General features: G+C 42.1%; 1 protein-coding gene across 7 annotated transcripts in view; it reads right to left on the reverse strand.

The window, feature by feature from the left end:
• Positions 1-1,209: 1,209 nt before the first annotated feature.
• Positions 1,210-20,464, reverse strand: part of SGK2 (serum/glucocorticoid regulated kinase 2) — a 34,852-nt gene continuing 15,597 nt past the window's right edge. For 5 of the 7 annotated variants that reach the window (XM_079979694.1, XM_079979696.1, XM_079979695.1 and 2 more), the window contains 13 exons: positions 18,168-18,237; positions 16,464-16,518; positions 16,159-16,208; positions 13,968-14,025; positions 13,078-13,161; positions 11,778-11,909; positions 10,775-10,887; positions 9,979-10,015; positions 9,719-9,805; positions 7,920-8,015; positions 6,545-6,700; positions 4,697-4,786; positions 1,210-3,638 (listed from right to left, as the gene is read on the reverse strand). In XM_079979694.1, the coding sequence (XP_079835820.1) occupies positions 3,486-3,638; positions 4,697-4,786; positions 6,545-6,700; positions 7,920-8,015; positions 9,719-9,805; positions 9,979-10,015; positions 10,775-10,887; positions 11,778-11,909; positions 13,078-13,161; positions 13,968-14,025; positions 16,159-16,208; positions 16,464-16,518; positions 18,168-18,237 (1,181 nt within the window). In that variant the 3' untranslated portion in view covers positions 1,210-3,485. Of the gene's footprint in view, positions 3,639-4,696; positions 4,787-6,544; positions 6,701-7,919; positions 8,016-9,718; positions 9,806-9,978; positions 10,016-10,774; positions 10,888-11,777; positions 11,910-13,077; positions 13,162-13,967; positions 14,026-16,158; positions 16,209-16,463; positions 16,519-17,957; positions 18,111-18,167; positions 18,238-18,425; positions 19,807-20,464 lie in introns of those variants that run through there. The other 2 variants (XM_079979700.1, XM_079979699.1) reach the window with 2 other exon arrangements.

Here is a 20,464-nt window from a genome sequence, read left to right on the forward strand (position 1 = left end):
CTTGCAAGACAGAACCAAGGGATGAGAGGCTTTCAGGTCAATATGCAGAATTGCAGCCCCCTCTCTAATGTATTTCAATAATGACCATTTGAAGATGGGTGCATTACTTGGCTATACAGTGGTACCTCAGGTTAAGTACTTAATTCCTTCCGGAGGTCCGTTCTTAACCTGAAACTGTTCTTAACCTGAAGCACCACTTTAGCTAATAGGGCCTCCCGCTGCCACCACACGCCAGAGTACGATTTCTGTTCTCATCCTGAAGCAAAGTTCTTAACCCGAGGTACTATTTCTGGGTTAGCGGAGTATGTAACCTGAAGCATCTGTAACCTGAAGTGTCTGTAACCCGAGGTACCACTGTATTGCAAAACATGTAGGCTAGGGAACTGAATCCCAACCCATTTCAATTATTCTCCAATACTACTCCAATACTACTATTCTCTCAAGACTACCTTGTGTGTTTTCAGGTGAGGATAAGAAAAAGCATTGGGTCAGGCCTGTGGCCCATCTAGTCCAATATCCAGGTGCTTGTGGGAAAACTGATTTCCATTAACTGGTGTTCAGAAGCATACTGCCTCCACCACCGCTAGTAGACGTTGTTAGACAGATTCATGGCGGTCTAATTGTATATGAAAGCCATTATAGCTCCATAGTTTAACTATGCACTGCATGAAATATTTTCTTTCAGCTGTCCTTAATCTCCCGACATTCAATTTCATTGGCTGTACACAATATCATGAAAGAGGAAGAAAAACCTTTCTGTATCCATGCCATGCATAAATTTCTATCATGTCACCTCTTCATTTTTTCTCTAAACTAAAAAGTCCCAAAGGCTGCAAACTTTCCTTATAGGGGAGTTCTTCCACCCCCTTGATAATTTTGGTTGCCCTTTTTTGAAATTTTTTGAACTCCAGAATATCCTTTCTGAGGACAGCTTTAGTTTTCATTACTTGCATTTTGCTGGTTAACTAACCTGTGAAAATGATTATCACTAGTAACAATTCTGTTTCCCTACTTGTATATTTATTTATTGGTAAGTTTGTCAGATGTGTGCTCCTAAGGGTTTCATCGGGTAGCATTAAGAGTGAAAGGGAAGCGATGTTTGCTTCCATACAATGATGCAAATATTATTTTGCAGCTGTTAAAGAAAAAGCAGATACGTCACATTAGAAAGGCAAGACTATGCTTACTAAAACAAGCAATGTGCTTCAATTTGTAGAATACCAAAACAGTTTATTAAGTGCTTTGCTGAGACTCCCAGAAATATTAATTAAGTCTGTGAGCAGGGGTTGGAATTCCAGTGTAGGGAAAGGTAACTTAGCTAGGCTGATGTGTACACAGTTAAATGGAGAGTATTAAGGAACCTTGTTGTTCCCTTTACTGTCTGGTTTGCATTTAGTACTTAAGATCTTGGACAGATATTAAAAAGGACAGAAAAATATGGTTACTTTTTACACAGCCACCTAAACATTACCATAAAAAACACCCACTGTGTTTTTTATCAGTCATGCAACAGTTTGCTTTAAAATATATTATTTTATTTATTAAACTCTTAAATATTCAACAAAATAAAAACTGGGGTTAGGAAGAGAACATAAGAGAAAATGCAAGGATCTTTCAACATGATTATGGAGTTATATCAGCATATCCACGGCACTCAAAGAGGAGCAGTCATGCAAGCACTATTATATTTCCCCCCACCATAGCCTTGACAACAAACGCAAGCAAGCAAGCAAAAAGAAAATCCCGCAGCAAGCTTGGACACTAGACACATTTCTTAACACATATCTAAACATCCATAGTGTCTAAAAATTAAAATGCACAGAGATGGTGGATGCTTTTCAAGCTAAACATGGACATAGTGTGTTGTTTTTAAAGGCAGGTGTTTAAGAGGTACAAAGGCACCAAAACTGGCAGTTATTTCTGTAGTATATATTATCACAGTTGAATCCTCCACACCCCAAGTTTGCACCTTGATCCTTGTGCTGTTTTAAACAGCAAAATAAAAATTATCATTCTGCATTATTTCAGGTTGGCAATGACATTCACACTTGTGCTTATATGTATACTGGCAGCCCATTCTAGTCACCTCAACACATCCCACCTTCATAATTCATCAGGGTGGATGTGTTTTACCTTTAGCTGGTAGCAGGGGAAATTTATTTCCAGAATCAGCCTGCTTTGTTACTTAATCCATTACCTTTATATCCATGCTTTGTAGGAAGATCCCTTACCGGCATAAGAAGAATATATAATTTTAAATGATTTTGACTAAGAGATCAATGATTAACGGGTTCCATAGAAACATCCTGGGACAGGTAACAATTTTGTATAAAATGAGGGTAATGACACTACTCCCTGTGGCAGCTATAGTTGCACCAGCTCTCAGTTTTGTAAATAAAAGATCACACATTGGTACAATTCATCTCTGCTCAGGAGTTCTTAATAGGCAGGTCTTTTAAAAAACAGACCTATATTTTTCCTTACTTTATCTTCGTAAAAAGAAAATCCATTGGCTGTTCTCTATGCAGTAAAGAGGTAGTTATGACCAGATGCTTATCACTACACACCTTCCAGATAAAAGGGGGAAATAAATACAATTACTAAAAATGTAAGCAGTGTGCTATCAACATTTCCAAGTTAAAATCACAAATCACTATATCTAGCGCAGGTGTGGTGCGATAGAGCTGCTCCCATCAGTGCCATTTAGCTGGAGAGCAATGCTTTCAGCTGTGAAAAGAAACACTCATGCAAATTGTAGGTGGCATCACCTGTGGTTCATAATACTGAAAGGAAAAAAAGAAAGAAAGAAAGCTCCAGAGGCAATCAATTTGGAAATACACAGTTCTGTGCAAAAGCTGTAAAAGGACCAGCTACAAGGAATTGGGGAGGGGATTCCTGGATTCTCTGGATAGTTCCAAAGGTCTTTTCTAAGAATCCCCTGTAGCAGCCAATGTTGTTGGACTACATCTCCCATCATCCCCTGCTCACATGTCCAAAGCTTGGGGATAATGGGAACTGTAGTCCAAAAACATATGAACTACATTGGCTAAGAGTATGTAGCCAGAGTAAGAGTATGTAGCCAGAACATGGACCCAATTGAGGTGAACCACTAACTAAGGTGACAAAATATCTGAACAGGTTGTGTACCTACTATAAACCCACTAAGCCCAGAACAGCTGGTTATCCAGAATACCTTGGGTGGCAATTCAAACAGAGGTTAGCCTGCATTCTCATAAGAGGACATCAATTTTGGCACAAGATTGTATCATTAAATGTGTTCAAGTTTGTACAAATAAAACAATTCTACTTAGAATAATCAGTATTTCCTCCTTTAGAGGAGCATTCACATTATGAGGTCTTATATGTCATGGAAGGAAAGCTTGGTTCTGTTCCAGTTAGAAGATTAGTCAGAGGGTAGTGGCTTCCTCTCTGTTTAAATAGAGAGCAAAAACTGGGTTTCTCAAGCCTTGTTGACATAGGTTGCTTTAGTCTTCATCATTTGGTGCATATGAAAATCCCAAAAAAGCATCTGTTGCACTGCAACTACTGGTAGCAAAGTCGGGGGTACGGATGATGGAGCTGGAGACCGCTTCCTGAGTAAATTCTGGGTCAAAATGCCGTAGATCAGCAGGACCAGCCTTGAAAAGGAACAGCAAGTTATTTTTTCTCTATTCTGCAAGCCTCAGCTTATGACAGCAATACTAATACTGTTTTTATTATTACCAATGACAGAGGAGATGGTAACATAGGAAGATCCCTGCTGGATCAGACCAAAGGCCTGTCAAGTCCAGCATTGTATTTTCCACTTTGGCCAACCAGATACCTGCTGAAAGCCCACAAACAGGACACAAGGGCAATTGTTATGTAATGTTATGTCAAGCCTGAGCAAACTATGGCTCTTCTAAACCAGAACTGGATACCCTTTCCAACCCTGGTTGAGAGGCAAATGATATTATGCAACCCCAATGACCAACACATGGCTATGATGCTTGGACTTGGCCAGCATATTTCAAGCTTAGCTCCGATTCCTTCATCACAAGCGGTTGGACTAGATGACTATCAGAATCCCCTCCAACTCTACAATCCTATGAAGTCAGGAAGCTCCCTGACCAGTTATATCAGGCATGAGGAACCTGTGGCATTCCAGATGTTGTTGCATGCCGACTCCCCCTGGCTCCAATGAGCATGGCCAATGGACAAAGATGGTGGGATTTAGAGTCCAGCAACATCTGAAGGACCACAAGTTACCTTGACTTGGATTGTATGATCTTGCCCCAGAAATCCTAAAAGAAGATGGAGCAGGTGATCTCTTTAAGCATTTCTTAACGTTCCATCAGGATCCTTCCCCAACTGCGGAATTCCATTAGGCTCTAGGAAAGGGGAAGATGGGACTACAAGGGCTCTCCATTGGCTCCACTGAAAATACTAGCAACTCTTGGCTCATCCTATCCAAATTGTTCCATTCCAGCTGGTTATCACAATAAGAAGCAGTGCCTGAACTTGCTACCTTGCTACCCCATCCATTTTCCTCTTGTGTCTTTTTAGACTGCAGGCTTGATGGCAGGGACTGTCTTACCCCTTGCTATTTGTAAGCTGCTCTAGAAGCATTTCCTCCTGAAAAGCGGAATAAAACAGTTCAAAATAAATAATGCCCAGTCTCTATTCATCGTTATGAAATAGAAAACTTTCCACTTACCACTTTAGGGTCAAATGGAGGTGTGATCCTCTTACTGTACAAGTCGTCCCAGTTTATTGGACTGAAGAACACGTGGTTCTTTATCTCGAGCTGTGAAGAAAATGAATGTCACTCCAGAGTAAGCCATAAATTCTTAGAACTTATATGTTGGGCACATTCACTCACAAAAACCTGTACGTTTAAATTTCCATGCATCTCCCCCCCACCTCAAAAAAAAAAAACAGCACCACCATGGCCATCTCTAAGCTCATCTGAGATCTCTTAAGCATTTCCCTTCTGCAGAGCTCAGGTGAACACAACTTTCTATAAACACAGTCAGCAATATGTATTTGCATGCATATAATTTCCAAAAACAGTACATTAATCAAGAGAAAGCAGCAGCACCGACATACAAAATCAAGCTGCAATGTGGGCAAAGCAAGAAATGCATACGAAAATGTCGACATATTTTCAAGTATCATAGTATGCAAGGAAAGTGATCACTAGCAGCCAATTAAATACTGCTAACTATGAAAGTTAGCAGTAGCCCTCTGTACTGAATGTGTTGCCTACTCTGATCTTATCCCCATACTGCTTCTACTCGTCCTTGGGTTTCCCCAGACATCCTTTTTATGGTGCATTCATGATGATTTGTGCTCATGATGGTATCAGGGCAGTTATACGTGGTCCTGCTTTCAAAAGCTTTGGTGTGTACATACTGGGTGGTATTCAGCTATTTCAGTTTTTACTCAGAGTAAACCCATTGAAATTACTGGGCATAACTTAGCCATGTTCACTCATTTCAGTGAGTCTGCTGTAAGTAAAACTTAGTTGAATACCACTCATTGCTTCATTTTCAATCAGTGCATACCTCATAAATACCTGCTGTGGTATAAAATGTCCCCATGTTTTTGGTCTCACTTTTGTTGCACCAAAGTGCAATAGTGCCCTTCCAGATAGCAATAATAGGGTAACATTGGAGGAACACTGCGAAACAACTAATATAGCAGAATGATATGTGAACGAGTCTGTATTAATCCACCACTAAAGTACTGTTATTGTGCCCATGGCATGTTGCAGAATACATCCACATTTTTAAAAAATACCAGTCTGGAAGAGTTATTATCCTTGGAGTTATTATCACTGCTGCTAACAGGAATGGGAAAAGGAAAGGGAAAAGAATTTCAGTTCAGTTCACATTTAAAGGTGAACCTATTTCATTCACCCTTTCCAATGCACCCAAAGAATTCGCACTTCTACAAATTTTGCAGTGCAGTTCTCCAGTCAAAGAATGTGTGCAAAATATGCATATACTAGGGCAAAGCGTGCATAAAAATGCATATATTAAGGAAAACAAGATGCAAAATGCATTTTGGTTTGCAAAAATATTAGGAGAAATTCCATAAAAATGTGTTAGGAGAAATTCATGCTAAAATGCCAATTAATTTTCATGATGACTTTTTAAAAAAAATGTAAACTGATGTGAAAGACTGAACTTAATGATGGAAAATGAGAAACTGAGAGAAACCAAGACTGACAGATTCACCCACTGCTAGCTGCTAATATGAAACATTGATTACACAGCAGCAGCAGAGTCTCTAGTCCCCTAAAACGTAGAAATGACATGTTCACATCTTAGGGGTTTTGCAATCAATGCAAGGCAGAAGGACAAAAGTGAAGGAGGTGGAGACAACCTGACAAGAGAGCAGCAAAGATGACAGGGGACAGCACAGATCAGCCAATAACTGATACAGAAAATGGGAGGCTGCAGGTGTTTCAACAGGTGTTGAAATATTGCTCTCTCAGGGAAGGATGAAATTCTTAGTGAAAGCAAGGAATGAGTAATGGTGACTAGTACTCTAAACGTACAAAGTCTGTCTTGGCTCCCAGCCTCTTCTTCTGATCTTTATGGAGAAGTCCCTGCAGGATATCACAAGCTGCTATGGTCTTGGTTCCTTGAATCTGAAGTGGCTTGTGCAGAATATTATCATACATCTGAGACACATCCCGGCTGTAAAACGGAGGCTGATAGGAGAGAAGTGGGAGGGGAGAAGGAGAAGGAGAAAAGTCAAGTTGCATAAGCATGCATTGCAATATTGCAGAGACATCAAATTCATGCTGGTTGTTTTTTTCGAAGTTCAACAGGAGAGCTAGGAAATGGAGGGGATAGTGCTTCTTAAAATTTTGCTTTATATACTACTGTGGAATGTTTCAGATAAATCATCAGTTGCTTAGCAATGACTAAGCATGCAGTGCACAGCTTGCTCTGTTTTATTAACACAACCTCAGTCTAACCTACACTGAAGCAAAAGGTAGCCAACACAGCTGGGAATCAAATACTTACGGTTCATATATGGTGCACCAATTTGTGACACTGTTTGCAACAGATTGCTACAAACCCAAATCAACAGTCAGATACAGGGCAGTGTCAGCAGCTGCTGAACGGTCAACTTTTGTCCCCAGAACATAGCTATGCCTGGGCTAATTGAGCTAATTCCACTGGCACAGATGAGTAAGGAGGAGCCAGGCTTATGTCAATAGTGTAAGACTAGTGTGAGTTAGCATATGGCAAACTTCTGCTGGATCAAAGTCCAGTGTTCTGTTCCCACAAGTGCCTAAGGGAAGCTTGCAAGGATGACATGATTGCAATAGCCTCTCTCACGTGTGATTCCCAGCAACTGGTAGTTAGAGGCAGGCATATTGCACCTATGGGGTCATGAAGAGTCGGACACAACTAAACAACAACAACATATTGCATCTGATACTGGAGGCAATATAGCCACCATAACCAGTAGCCATCAGAAGCCTGTGAATTTGTCTAAGTCCCTTTTCAAGCTGTCCAAGTTGGTGACCATCGCCACACCTTGTGGTAGCAAATTCCATTTTCAAACTTTGTTGTTTCTGTGCTTCCTGTGTCTCCCCAACATTCAGCTTCATTGAATGTCTCTGGATTATAGCATTATTAAAGAGGCTGGGGGCGGGGTGGAATGGGACTTCTTCCCGGAGAGTTGAAAGTGGCTTGAATGAGGGATCATTGTAAATGGGTATAAACACCTCTGCTTTTTGCATCTGGTTAAACAGGATGACAGCTTTTTCTGTTGCTCCAAACCACCTGTAAAAGCCGTTTGTCCCACTGTTGCCTGTGGTCTAAATCGGCTTGCCCACAGCTTAGGATTCTCTTTCAAACCACTTTCAGCACTTGAACTGTTGCCTGCAAAAGCAACATCAGTTTTTGAAAGCTCACCAAACCAAACAACATTTCGTAGAGAACAGCTCCAAGGCACCACCAGTCTACAGTTCTGTCATAGGGCTGTTTCTTCAGCACTTCTGGAGCCAAATACTGTGAAAGGACAAGAAGATTTAAAAACAGAGCACACCACCACGAAGTGTCCCTGTAACTTTCCAGAAGCCACATAGGTAAGGTGAAAAAGGTAGAGGACCCCTGGATGGTTAAGCTGAGTCAAAGGTGACTATGGGGTTGTGGCGCTCATCTCGCTTTCAGGCCAAGGGAGCCGGTGTTTATCCACAGACAGCTTTCCGGGTCATGTGGCCAGTAGGACTAAACTGCTTCTGGAGCAATGGAACACCGTGACAGAAGCCAGAGCACACGGAAATGCCATTTACCTTCCCGCCACAGCGGTACCTATTTATCAACTTGCACTGATGTGCTTTCAAACTGCTAGGTTGGCAGGAGCTGGGACAGAGCAACGGGAGCTCACCCCATCACAGAGATTTGAACCGCCGACCTTCCGATCAGCAAGCCCAAGAGGCTCAGTGCTTTAGACCACAGGATCACATAGGTATCCTTGATTGGTAGTCCAGCAACATCTGGAGGATTCAAGCTTCTTTATGTGACAGACTGTTGCCCTGTGTTGTCGTATGGAAACATACGACTCCCACCATCCCTGTCCATTGGCCACGCTGGCTGGGGTTGATGGGAGTCCAACAACATTTGTAGGGCCACAAGTTCCCTACTCCTGTCATAAAGTATAATGCTTCTAAATTCTCACTGGAGTACGGGGTGGGGAGGAAAAAGGATAGGAGAAATTCAACCCATCCAGTTTCAAGTTAAGTTTAACAACCCTTTTTTGTTTTTACCGTGGCTTGTTAACAGATTACTCAGCATGTTTTAAATAGGAGCATAGCCTCACACCTCCAATTCAGGCCTAAATTCATAGTTTTGACACTTTCAGCTCCTCCTAACAGAATTATAAGTTACTTCAGCTCATGATGTCCACTGTCCCTACAGAGTTCACACAACTGGCAGAGAAGAGAAGGGGACCAATTTGCAGATTCAGTACTTTGACTGTTGTTTGTTTTAGATTTAGAGCAGATGTCCTCAACTTTTGGGGGCCAGGTAGCACATTCAGAAATGTAAGTAAGTGTCATGGGCACCACAGAATACCCATTTCACATATGGAAAAAGGGCAAACAATAAGCAAAACATCCACCCACACTCCAAAACAAACACAGATTAAAAAACAACAACCAGGCAGCAACCCCCAAACAAAAAGCACCTTCCAGCAAATAGCCAACCCCCGAAAAACCAAAGCAGTCAAAACATCCTGCAACACCCCCCACAAAAAAATCAGGCAAAACAAATGGGCAAGCAGAAAACAGGCAATGCATCTCCATATGGGTCCCATAAGAGCATGGGTATCTGGCTGTTGCTTGCATTTCATTTTCCATCAATCCTACTATCACTTATTCTAAAGAAGAAAAAAAGAACGAACACCTAACCTGAATTAAAAATAAATAAATCACAACTTGAGAGGGGCAGAGGGCTTTGGCAGGCACCAAGGGGTGTCTGATAGTACCACAATGCCCATGACCACTAGTTTCGTGATCCCAGATTTAGAGAATTGCATTGTGTGTCATGGCACAACAACATCAGTAGGGGCTACTCCGTGTAAGCCTACAGGACTAAAAAGCCTACTCAGCTGGCACAGTCCATTCTCAGTGGTGGTGCTCAGTTCCTTGGAAAAGTCAAAGCAGAGACAAAATCACCTATTGAAACACATAGACGTGTTTTCATAATCATACCTCTGGGGTGCCGCAGAAAGTAGATGTTGTTTCCTCTGGCTCCATTCCTTCTTTGCAAAGTCCAAAATCAGTCAGTACAACATGGCCCTAAAAGAAAAAAGAGAAATACTGAGCTCCTTAGGAAGCTGTTTTCCATATTTTGCCACTTTTGCATTCCTATTTGACTTGGTTGTCCCAGTATAATTACAAAACTTTTCCTACCAACAAATAACAACTGAAGTAGATCACACAGTGATGTGCAAGAATCCATAAATACATACCTGACAATCCAAGAGAATATTTTCAGGTTTCAAGTCCCTAAAGAAAGGAGGAAAGAGAATAAGGGAGGTGGGAATATGGTGATTAAAATCTGGTGGGATTTCAGGGAATCCTCCTCTCCAGCTTCAAGTGCTTAGATGTATCTGTTAAAAGAATTACATCTTGCAGATTCCAAAAAGTCTCCAGAGTTACCTTTCACATACCAATGAAATCAGTTCTCTTATACACTTGCTTTATTTTTTAGCGTTTCTAGATCATCTGTTCATTGGCACAATGTTTGGTCATTATGCCACACTTTTTAGTGCAGACATCCTGCTACTCTTCTAACCTTGAAGGGGCCGATAAAAAAAGTGATGGAAAATTGCACTGCTGTGTGAGACTCAAGCTTCCATCAGCCCATGCCAACATGGCCAGTTGCCAGGAATAATGGGAGCTGTAGTCCAACAACAGGAGGGGTATAGGTTTCCCACCCCCCTGTTAAGTGGCTCTGGGGTGGGAAAGAAACACATTAGGACAAACAGGGAATGGTTAGTGATATGGAGGATTGCCTCTTGACCGCTACTAATCTAGTTCATCAACTCTTTAGCGGCCGGGGTGGGGGGGGGGAGGTTGACATTCCAAACTCTATTTTTTTTAAAAAAAGAAGAGTTAAATTTTTATCTTCTTTAAAGGCAACACTATTCTGAAACAAAAACACTCCAACCTTAATGTATGACAGCATCAGCATCATTATTGAAATTGCTTCCTATGAAACATGTCTTACTAAAGCTACCTGCTGTTATTGCAAAAATACTGTACCGGTAGATGATGTTCAGTGAATGGAGGTAGCCCACCGCACTGGCCATTTCGGCTGCATAGAATCGGGCTCGAGGTTCACAGAAGCAACGTTCTCTTTGCAAGTGGAAGAAGAGCTATGAACCAAGATGGGAGAATTTGAGGCTGGAGAAAACTTATTCTGTAAGTACTTCTATGCCTGAATCAAGAGACTTAACAGGTTGCTTATAACAGGGTCATCTGGATTTGACACACTTTCCTCAGAAAACAGCTTCATTATTCCACACTCATGGAATACCGAGTATTCAGTATTCAACCCGATGCCCTATTCCTCGGCTATTTCAGGTACACAGCAACCTGGTGCCCTCCAGATGTTTTGAACCTCAACTCTTCCCATCAGAGATGCAGTACAAGACATCTGGATGCAGTGGGCTGGGGAAATTATGTAGCTCATATAAATTATGTAATTAATTACGTACATTGTGTTGTCATGTTGTTCTACACCATTCATTTCAATGCAAATGGGGGGGGGAGAGAGAATGCAATCAGTGATGTATCATTTGCAAGAACAACAATAAATATTGATCACATTCAGTAGACCAATTTCCATTCCTGATACGGGATGAATAAGTGACCACAAGCAATTTCTTTACCTGTTTCCATTTTCGCTGGAATTCTCTAACATCCCTCACTGTCCCTTTTCCCTTGTCTGTCATGTTTTGTTAAGACTGTAAGCCTGCAGGCAGGGACTGCCTTGTTTTGATTGTTTGTAAGATGCTTTGGGAGATTTTTTTGGCTGAAGAGTGGTGTACAAATGGTCTAAATGGATGAATAAATAAGTAGTCCTAAGTTTGAAAAAGACCACAGGGGTACAGTGTATTAAATATGATAACTAGAACTGAACATATGCCGAATCATTCAGAAGACTTTTAATATTGCACCTATTCACTTGGAAGGTAAAGCCCAGAATGATAGCACTGACAGAACCCAATGCTCTGCGTGATGCAAAAAACTGACACTCACTCACCTCTCCTCCGTTTACATAGTCCAGTACAAAGTATAGTTTCTCTTTGGTCTGGAAGGAATAGTGGAGCCCCACAAGGAAAGGATGTTTCACATTCTTCAGGAGCACATTGCGTTCTGCCATTATGTGATTTTGCTACAAAGAACCGAGACAGAGAGAGGGGGGGGGGGAGGAAGGGCTAAGTTCACAGATCAAGTTTTGTTTCGCTTTAAAATTAAATTCACTACAGTCACACACATATACATAAATGTTTTTAGCAAAGGCTAACAGCAACTTCAAGGGAAGGAGGAATTTTAAATGGATCTCTGGCATGGGAGGAATGGTTACACCCCCTCCCTCTCCTCGAGCGAGAGCTGGGGTCCTAATTGGAGCCATGGATGGGATTTTCTGAAAATCTTGATGTTTAGCTTCTATACACTGATTTTAATTTTCTAATCCCCACCTTACTCTTTGATCTCAACAAGAAGAGAGGGGGTTGTTTTACTGGCTCCAACAAAAATGCAAAATATTCTCGTATATTATTTGCATTGTTATACATACATACAACAATGCATACAACTGTATGAAAATGCTTATTATTTTACAAGGGCTGACTCTCATGCATATTACAAGTATAATGTATGTATAATTTTGCATATAATTACTCAGGCTTTAAAAAAGAAAAATAAATGCATGGGTGCTCAGACATAAGCGGAAGCTCAATGAAGCACAGTCAGGTTGTGACTGCCAAATTTCTGTGTATAAACCCATTTGAAATAGATTCTTTTTCCATCCCTGAGACCCCCACAAGTGCAATTTATAGAGTAAAAGAAAGAAAGAAGAACGATTCATTCATCTACAAGGGACACATTTAGCGTTGTGTGCACTTTGGCCCTCAGACCAATGTGATGCAGTTCACCAATGGCAGACCATGTTTTTTGGTTAGGACAGAGGCTGGATCTAGACACAAGCAAAAAACATTTCAGGAAAATGTGTTGTAAACCTCGTAATGGGAAATAACGTTGCTGAAAGACAGAACTCCACAGCACCATCTAGTGTCACAGTGTTACAATGCATTTTAAACACTTTTTTTTAAAAAAAAAACTAATGTAGCTGACTCCAGGGAGATGGCAAGTATAAAATAGCTTTCAAAACTGAGAAATTATTCCCTTGAAGAGCTATTAAGAGTTGTTCTCCTGCAGATATAGACACAGATAGAATCTCTCACGCACACACAGAGAGGGGGGCACGTTATACAGAGCATGGGGAGAGAGTAATAAAACTCATTTGCTGAAAGTGAAACTAGATTCCTTTGAAATGATACCTCTTTTTTCTTGAGAATAGATTTCTTCTGCAGAACTTTCACAGCATAGAACCTCCCGTCAGATTTGCGTTTCGCCAAAAGGACCTGAAGCGGGATTGAAAGACAGAGGGGGTAAAAGAAGTGTCCAGCTTTCACATCCTTAACTAATTGGTCAGTGTTTTATGTTCACATTACAGTGGCATGCCAAGTTGGCAGCTGCACAATGTACAGGGCAGGGAGACTTTGCTTCCTCCATTGTGCCAATCAGCAGGCCCCATTCCTAGGAACAATTTGGTGTTAGTGTTGGGGTGAATCAATGCATAACTGAACATATTTTGGATTTCCAATAATCAAGAGCAGCAACAGCTTATCACTAATTAATCCATTGCACACAGTAACTGCTCCCTACTTTAGGCACAAAAGTAAAATTGAAAAGAGAATGGTATTTAAACTTCTTAATACGACTTTCATTATTAAAACGGGCCCTTTAAAGGTATCACTGAGATGCTGTGAGAGAGCATATCAGGCTAAGACTTAGGGAGTTCCAGTTCAAATGCCTGCTAAGCCATGATGGTCACTTAACAGGATGGTTGAGAAGATAAAGATGGGGGACTTGGTTCAACACCCTGAGTCCCTTGAAGGAACCATTCTCCAGATTGCGTTCTAGCTCCTTACTTTAAGATGGCAAAAGGGAGCGGCAGACTAAAGAGCAGGAATAGCAATAACAAATGGGGGAGCGGAAGAATCACATTGTGGGTACAAATGCTAGAATTTAGGGCACCATTTCAAAAGCACCAGAAGCCATGCGTATGAAAGCAAAGTGGGAAAAGAAATGGGATAATAGTTGCCAAGTGTCATTGACACAGTAATAAAAGTAAATAAATAGAATTCTTCCAAACTAGGCCACTTACTTTTCCAAAGCTACCTTTGCCAATTATCTTTAGGAAGTCAAAATCTGTTGGCTTGGCACTGTTAGAAAAAGGAAACAGAGTAAAACACACAAAGCTCTTTTCTTCACTCAGCTAGATTCTCTCCACCACAACCAATGAAGAACATCAGAAGGACACAAAGCTGTATTTTATTCTTTCCTCAATTTCGTCATTCTGTCGTGGCAGATAAAGACACGGGATGGTAGTCAGCTAAGGTTTATTCAGAGTGGAGATTAATGGACCCAACTTAGTCATGTTCATTAATTTCAATAGGTCTATTCTGAGTAAACATCAGCTGACTACCACTACCGTTCTTACAGACATTCAACTCTTCATAACCAGATAACCTGCTATTCTCTTGGGTGATTACTTGGCTAAGAGTTCAACTAGTGCATTGTTGTAGCTTAAGGTACATATTTTGGAAAACCAAGCAGAAAATAGGAGCAAAAGGTTCAGATACAAACACAGTAAAATAATCTCTCACATGGAAGTGATAGAAAGGACATTTGGGTTAATGGCTATTGTATCAGGGATTATCTGTATACACAAACCTGAAGCCCTCTTTACTTCCAAACTTGAGTACCAGGGCTGAGGAATCTGTGACCCTCCAGATGTGGTTGGACTCCAACTCCCATCAACCCTGAAAATTTGCCAGGCTGGCTGGCAGCTGGTGGGAGCTGGGAGCTAAACAACAGCTGAAGGGCTGCAGCTACCCACCCCTGCTAGAAATGCTAATTATTAGGAGTAGATGAGCATGAGGGATCGTAACATGGATTCCAAAGCTGTCCTACTCCACACAAATCTGTTTCAGAGCTCCTAGAACTGTATCAACAACAACAACAACATTTCTATCTGGCTCTTCCTTCCAAACAAATCCAAAACAACACCAGGGATGGGCAGAATATAGATCTCTGGGTGATCCATAGTAGATCACCAAAGATTTTGGATTCCCAATTCATTTAACAATAGGAGCTTTCCCCTAAATTAGTCCACTATAACAAAGAAATCTGAGGCTGGAGGGGATACCCAGAATGTGTGTGAAAGGCCCATCATCTCAGCACTGCAAACAAATGTCTAGCCTAAAGTGCACCCAGATGTGCCCTCTTCCTCAATTCTATATGCATCTCTGTCCATTGTCTCTAAGCCACTGTTTTGTATTTCGGTCCAGCTAGTGGATCTTGGGGTTCTAGGGGAAAAGCAAAGCAGATGTTCTCAAGCTTGATGCCCACCCACCTTTGTAGGAGACAACTCGCAGCCAGAGAATGAAGAAGCGACTGGGGATTTCACAAACCCAGGTTTCCCAAAGTATTAAAGCTGATCCACAATCTCTGATCAAGAGTGTAGTTAGAGCTCTTCGTCTCTCCCCAGTAAAAGAAGATTGGCTTGTCTTGATACTAAGGCTTTATATTTCATTGTTTGAGAGCTGTATGTGCTGGGGTTACACAGCTTGTGGGGGTGGGCAACAGGAGGACAAATGCATTTTTAGGAGGATAAATAGATCACACAATTGTTGGGATAAGTGGGGATGTTTCCCTTGAGGCTGTGCTTTTGTTGCAGGAATGTTGTTGCAATAACCAATTGCGTTCGATTTTCTTCACAGAAACACAGATTTTTTTCCTTCACAGTTAGTACATCCATTGCTGTTGTGTGACTGCAATATAGTATGTCCCAAGCACCTACTGAGATAAGGGTTGTGACAAGAATAGTGAGAACAAGCAACATAGCTATACCCCATTCGATGCTGTTATGCAACCTTTATGAACAATATTGATTTGTTGCACACAATACAAATGTCTTAATTTGAGGAAGCACTTTTGTTTTAGTGACATTGCATTTTCCCAGCTCTCAAACCGCAATATGTCATTGCTGGAAATACATGATCCCCCCCCCCCGCCCCACAGCTAACAGTGGCACAGCTACCTGGAGTGCTGGTAGGAGTGGGGTTGCATGTATTTTGACCATATACTGGCTAGTGTCTGTGACGTCACCAACAAGGTACGATAAAACTCCCACCACTACCCTGCCTTGCCTACAACCCAACACTTCGCTTTTGCAAACAGAAGATGTGTTCAGGAGCTCCAGACACCTCAGAAGAGCAAATTAAGGAAAGTGAAGTAGAGTTTCATTGCATTTCTTAACCTTGCAAAATGTGTTGACTTTTGCATGCACTCACTTGGGGTTAGCAGAAGGTCCAAGGTTGATGTTGTCCGTTGGTGATGAAGGCTGAAAAACGACAGAAGTACAGAGCTGACATTAGCTAAGACCGCCAGGGTTGAGCAACAGTGTGAGAGAAAGTGGAGCTTTCTGGTACAGTAAATGCATACCAGCAAAACCTACTGCAATGAATGAGGCTTTCCAGTCCCCCTCCCTACAGACACCCTTGGATGGGTAAGGAACTGACTGAGCTTCTTAAAATTCTCCACCTTCATATTTGAACCCATCTAAATACATTTAAGAAAGAAGGTACCAGGACCTTACCTGGCTGTCATCTTGGCTTTTGGAACGGTCCATTAAGGTGGCAACCCTTTCAGCACTGTGAAAAACAAGACAACAGTCAGTTTTGGAGATGTGGAGAGCAGGGCAACTCTAGCCTCTGCCTCGACAGGGAGAGCCCTCAAGTCGCAGATGTTATTCTAACTTAGAGGGATAAGTTGTCAACCATAGGTGGAAAAATAACACCTGAGGGAGCTGTTTATTAAGTGTGTATTCTATCAAGCCCATAACTGAGATTTTATTATTAGTGAATACAGATGATGTAGCCGGCCCAACTGACTGGCAAGACAGTGCGCAGGCAGGTAGGGTCTCAGCCGCATACCAGATGGACACAGAATTAACCCCTCTCCTGTCTCCATGCAAGACAGTAAGAAACTAAACCCTCAGCAGCAAAATAGTTATATGTCCTCTTTCCTGCTTTTAGCACACAGTGGCTGGTACTGTAGATGCAATGTTTATGCATGCTGTGCTATTTCTGATGCCATATCCCTATTCTAGGTGCCTTAATTAGGGGCCAAAGTCCACACAATGCCAGTGTCATTTTCAAAGTTTAAAAGCAGCCCCTGGGAGCTGGCAAAATTGAATCAAGGGAAAGGTCCAACCCTTCTCCATCTGTAGCATTTTGCTGATCAAAGGCAACCTCCAAGTAGCAATTAGACCCCCTTATTAGTGGGTGGGAGACAGACATTCATATTGTACATTCCTTCCCCCTGCCCCCAAATAAGGAATATCAGCCAACAAAACCAGGTGACACAAACTGTAAGGTAAAAGGTAAAGGTACCCCTGCCCGTACGGGCCAGTCTTGACAGACTCTGGGGTTGTGCGCCCATCTCACTTAAGAGGCCAGGGGCCAGCGCTGTCCGGAGACACTTCCGGGTCACGTGGCCAGCGTGACATCGCTGCTCTGGCCAGAGCCAGAGCCAGAGCCAGAGCCGCACACGGAAATGCCGTTTACCTTCCCGCTGGTAAGCGGTCCCTATTTATCTACTTGCACCCGGAGGTGCTTTCGAACTGCTAGGTTGGCAGGCGCTGGGACCGAGCAGCGGGAGCGCACCCCGCCGCAGGGATTCAAACCGCCGACCTTTTGATCGGCAAGCCCTAGGCGCTGAGGCTTTAACCCACAGCTCCACCTGCGTCCCTGACACAAACTGTAGCACATGAATATAAACAACGTGAATATTCATCCCCCTTACTGATATGCTGATAGGAAGAACACTCTTGCTCTTAAAGCCCCAGGGGAAATCCTGACCATCAAGCTTCCCCTTCTACCTAGCAGGAAAGTTACAAGACAAAACCTTTTGACATTTAATACTCCCCACCCCCTCTCCACAAGAGATTGCGAGGCAGCCCAAACCCCTTCCCTTATTTTGTAAGTCCTACAGTTCCACAGAAGCCCCTTATTTCAAAGCAAGCCATGAATAGACATCACTGCTCAAAAGGATTGCATTTTGAAACATCTCATTTAGCAGCGTTACTTACATCTGCATGAGTAAAAGCCTTCATCAGAAGCAGAGTTGAGCAACAAAGCCATACTGAGCAACAAGTCCCAGTTTGTGCAAGAGATGCTTCCCTCTGCAACACACCCCGTGCCAGCCAGCTCAATTCACTGCTTATTGCTTGTGGGAGATTATGGTCAGGCTCAGCTTTAAAGCGACAGTGACCCCCTAATAGAAAGAGCCTTATACTCACTAGGAACACAGTCTGGAACTGGAGGTCTTGATCGTCTGTTCTAACCTCTCTCGCCTGTGCTTTATGAGATCTACAGGAAAGGGAGGAGGAAAAAGTTAGCAAACTGTTCCACTGACAGCAATCACAAGAAATACACACAGAGATACATTTGTTCTGCAGTGACCTTGCCCTTCTCATGCATCCACCCACAAAACAAAATAAGCAAACTTTATTGGAGCTAGGGAAGAGACTCGGTTGCTGCAAAAAGAAGCTTCTAACCTTATTCGGACAGGAGTGCAGAAGCAAAATTCGGAAACCAGCGAGTGATGTCCTGTAAACGACAGCCTCCCTTTCCAAGGATACTACCCGGAATTGTCCTGCCTTTCTGTGAGACACAGATCACAAGGCAGAGGAGCTGCCCCTTTGATACATCATACTTGGCACAAGCTCAGTCCCTCTCATTCAAAGCTTTCCAAGCATTTTACGAACATGCATTGCGCATCACAGCGCAAGCACTATCCTCCTTTCTCAAAGGAGAATGCTGAAATGATTTGCCCAGGTCAGTGAGACATTCAGTAGACTTGTATAGATTTTGCTGCAATTGTTGTGGTTGTCTATTAAAGAGTGATGAACTGAACTGGGCTGGCTTGTTTCGTTTTAGTGCATTAACACAACCTATTCACAGAAGCAAGGAAAATTCCTATGAAAGTTAAATTTACCTTAAGAGTGAAATTGACTGGACCAGAAGTTTCTTCCAGTCCAATCAAGAAGCTTCACCATGATAACCTAAAGGAAGCCATATAGTTAAGAAAACTCGCCTTTTCTTCTACAATCACAGTTCCTCCCGCCCTGCCATGATAACTGCAGTTATATTGACAATGCTGGATCAAGGCCAATGTCACAGAAGGAGGAAGAGAGAGAGAAAAACAGAAAAGCAGGCTTTTAAAAATCCCTCCCCTCCTATGTGCAAATATGCAATGGACAATGAAGAACCTGAATGGTCACCAAACTGGATGACTTTAAAAGTGAATTAGACAAATTCGTGGAGAATAAGGCTACTATTACTGGCCACTAGCCATTTCTTCCAGTATCAAAGGAGCATGCCTCTGGATTCCAGCTGCTGAGAAAAATGAGTTAATGAGCGCTAATGCCCTTCTTTATTTTAAAAAGTCCTCCCATGTGATATTTGCCTGGTCTTTTATTTTGTCTCTCCCAATAAAAGGACAGAACAGCACCTCCGAATATTTAACTAGTGAAACCTACTGTGGAATTTGTTTTGCCCACATTTTGTCATAATAAAGACAGCAATAAAATAAGACTGCTGGCCTGATGCCCTGAGAAAGGAGCATGAAAACAAACTTATTCAGAAGACAGTTTTGCTATGGGAAAAACACAAAGAAACCCATTGCACTTTGACTCAAGAGCTTGAAGAATTAAAAAAAGGGTTCTTCTACTCCAGCATTCTGCTTGTAGCAATAACCAGTAACATGCCCTGGAACTTCAGGCAAGGCATGATATAGTACCACACTATATTTGCTCTCAGCATCCATACACTGCAGCTAACCATGGAGGCCCCATTTGTCATTGACCATATTCAATGACAGAACTACCTTGAACTTGAAGTGCGAGAACTTGAAGATATGTCTCCCAACAAATGGAGATAAGGAGATATGGCAAAGGGCCTTCTCGGTAGTGGCACCCGCCCTGTGGACATCCCACTAGATGTCAAAGAGAACAACAACTACCAGACTTTTAGAAGTCAGCCCTGTTTAGGGAAGCTTTTTAATGTTTAATGCATTACTGTCTTTTAATATTTTGTTTGAAGCTGTCCAGAGCGGCTGGGGAAGCCCAGCCAGATGGGCGGGGTATCAATAATAAATAAAATTATCATTATTATTATTATTTAAAATTGTTTGTGCATCAATTCTCTGATCAATGAAAACTTATGGCACACAACTTATTCATGTTCTCTATCCATATATACAGGTTGAGCATAACTGAAGACAGGGGTGCCAACTTGAATAAAATATGAGGGGGGGGGGGAGGTAAGCCCTGCCATCCATAATCAATCACAAGATGTGGTGCACACACAGCATTTGAATGGCAATGTCCATCAACTTGGGGGGGATGGCCCCCTCAAATATTTTATTGGGGGCCTCAAAGGGACTTCGGCCCCTAGGAGTTGGCTCCTATGGGTTAAGATATAACTTAACTCCAAAAAAGGTCCCAAATGCATAGCTCCTCATCAGATTTCTAGGGGGAACTGCCAACACTATCAAATTCCTTACAAAAAAGCCCCTCCCCCTTCTTTTTAATGC

The sequence above is a fragment of the Podarcis cretensis genome, assembly GCF_951804945.1.
Source record: "Podarcis cretensis genome assembly, chromosome: 6".
In the NCBI taxonomy this organism is placed as follows: Eukaryota; Metazoa; Chordata; class Lepidosauria; order Squamata; family Lacertidae; genus Podarcis; species Podarcis cretensis.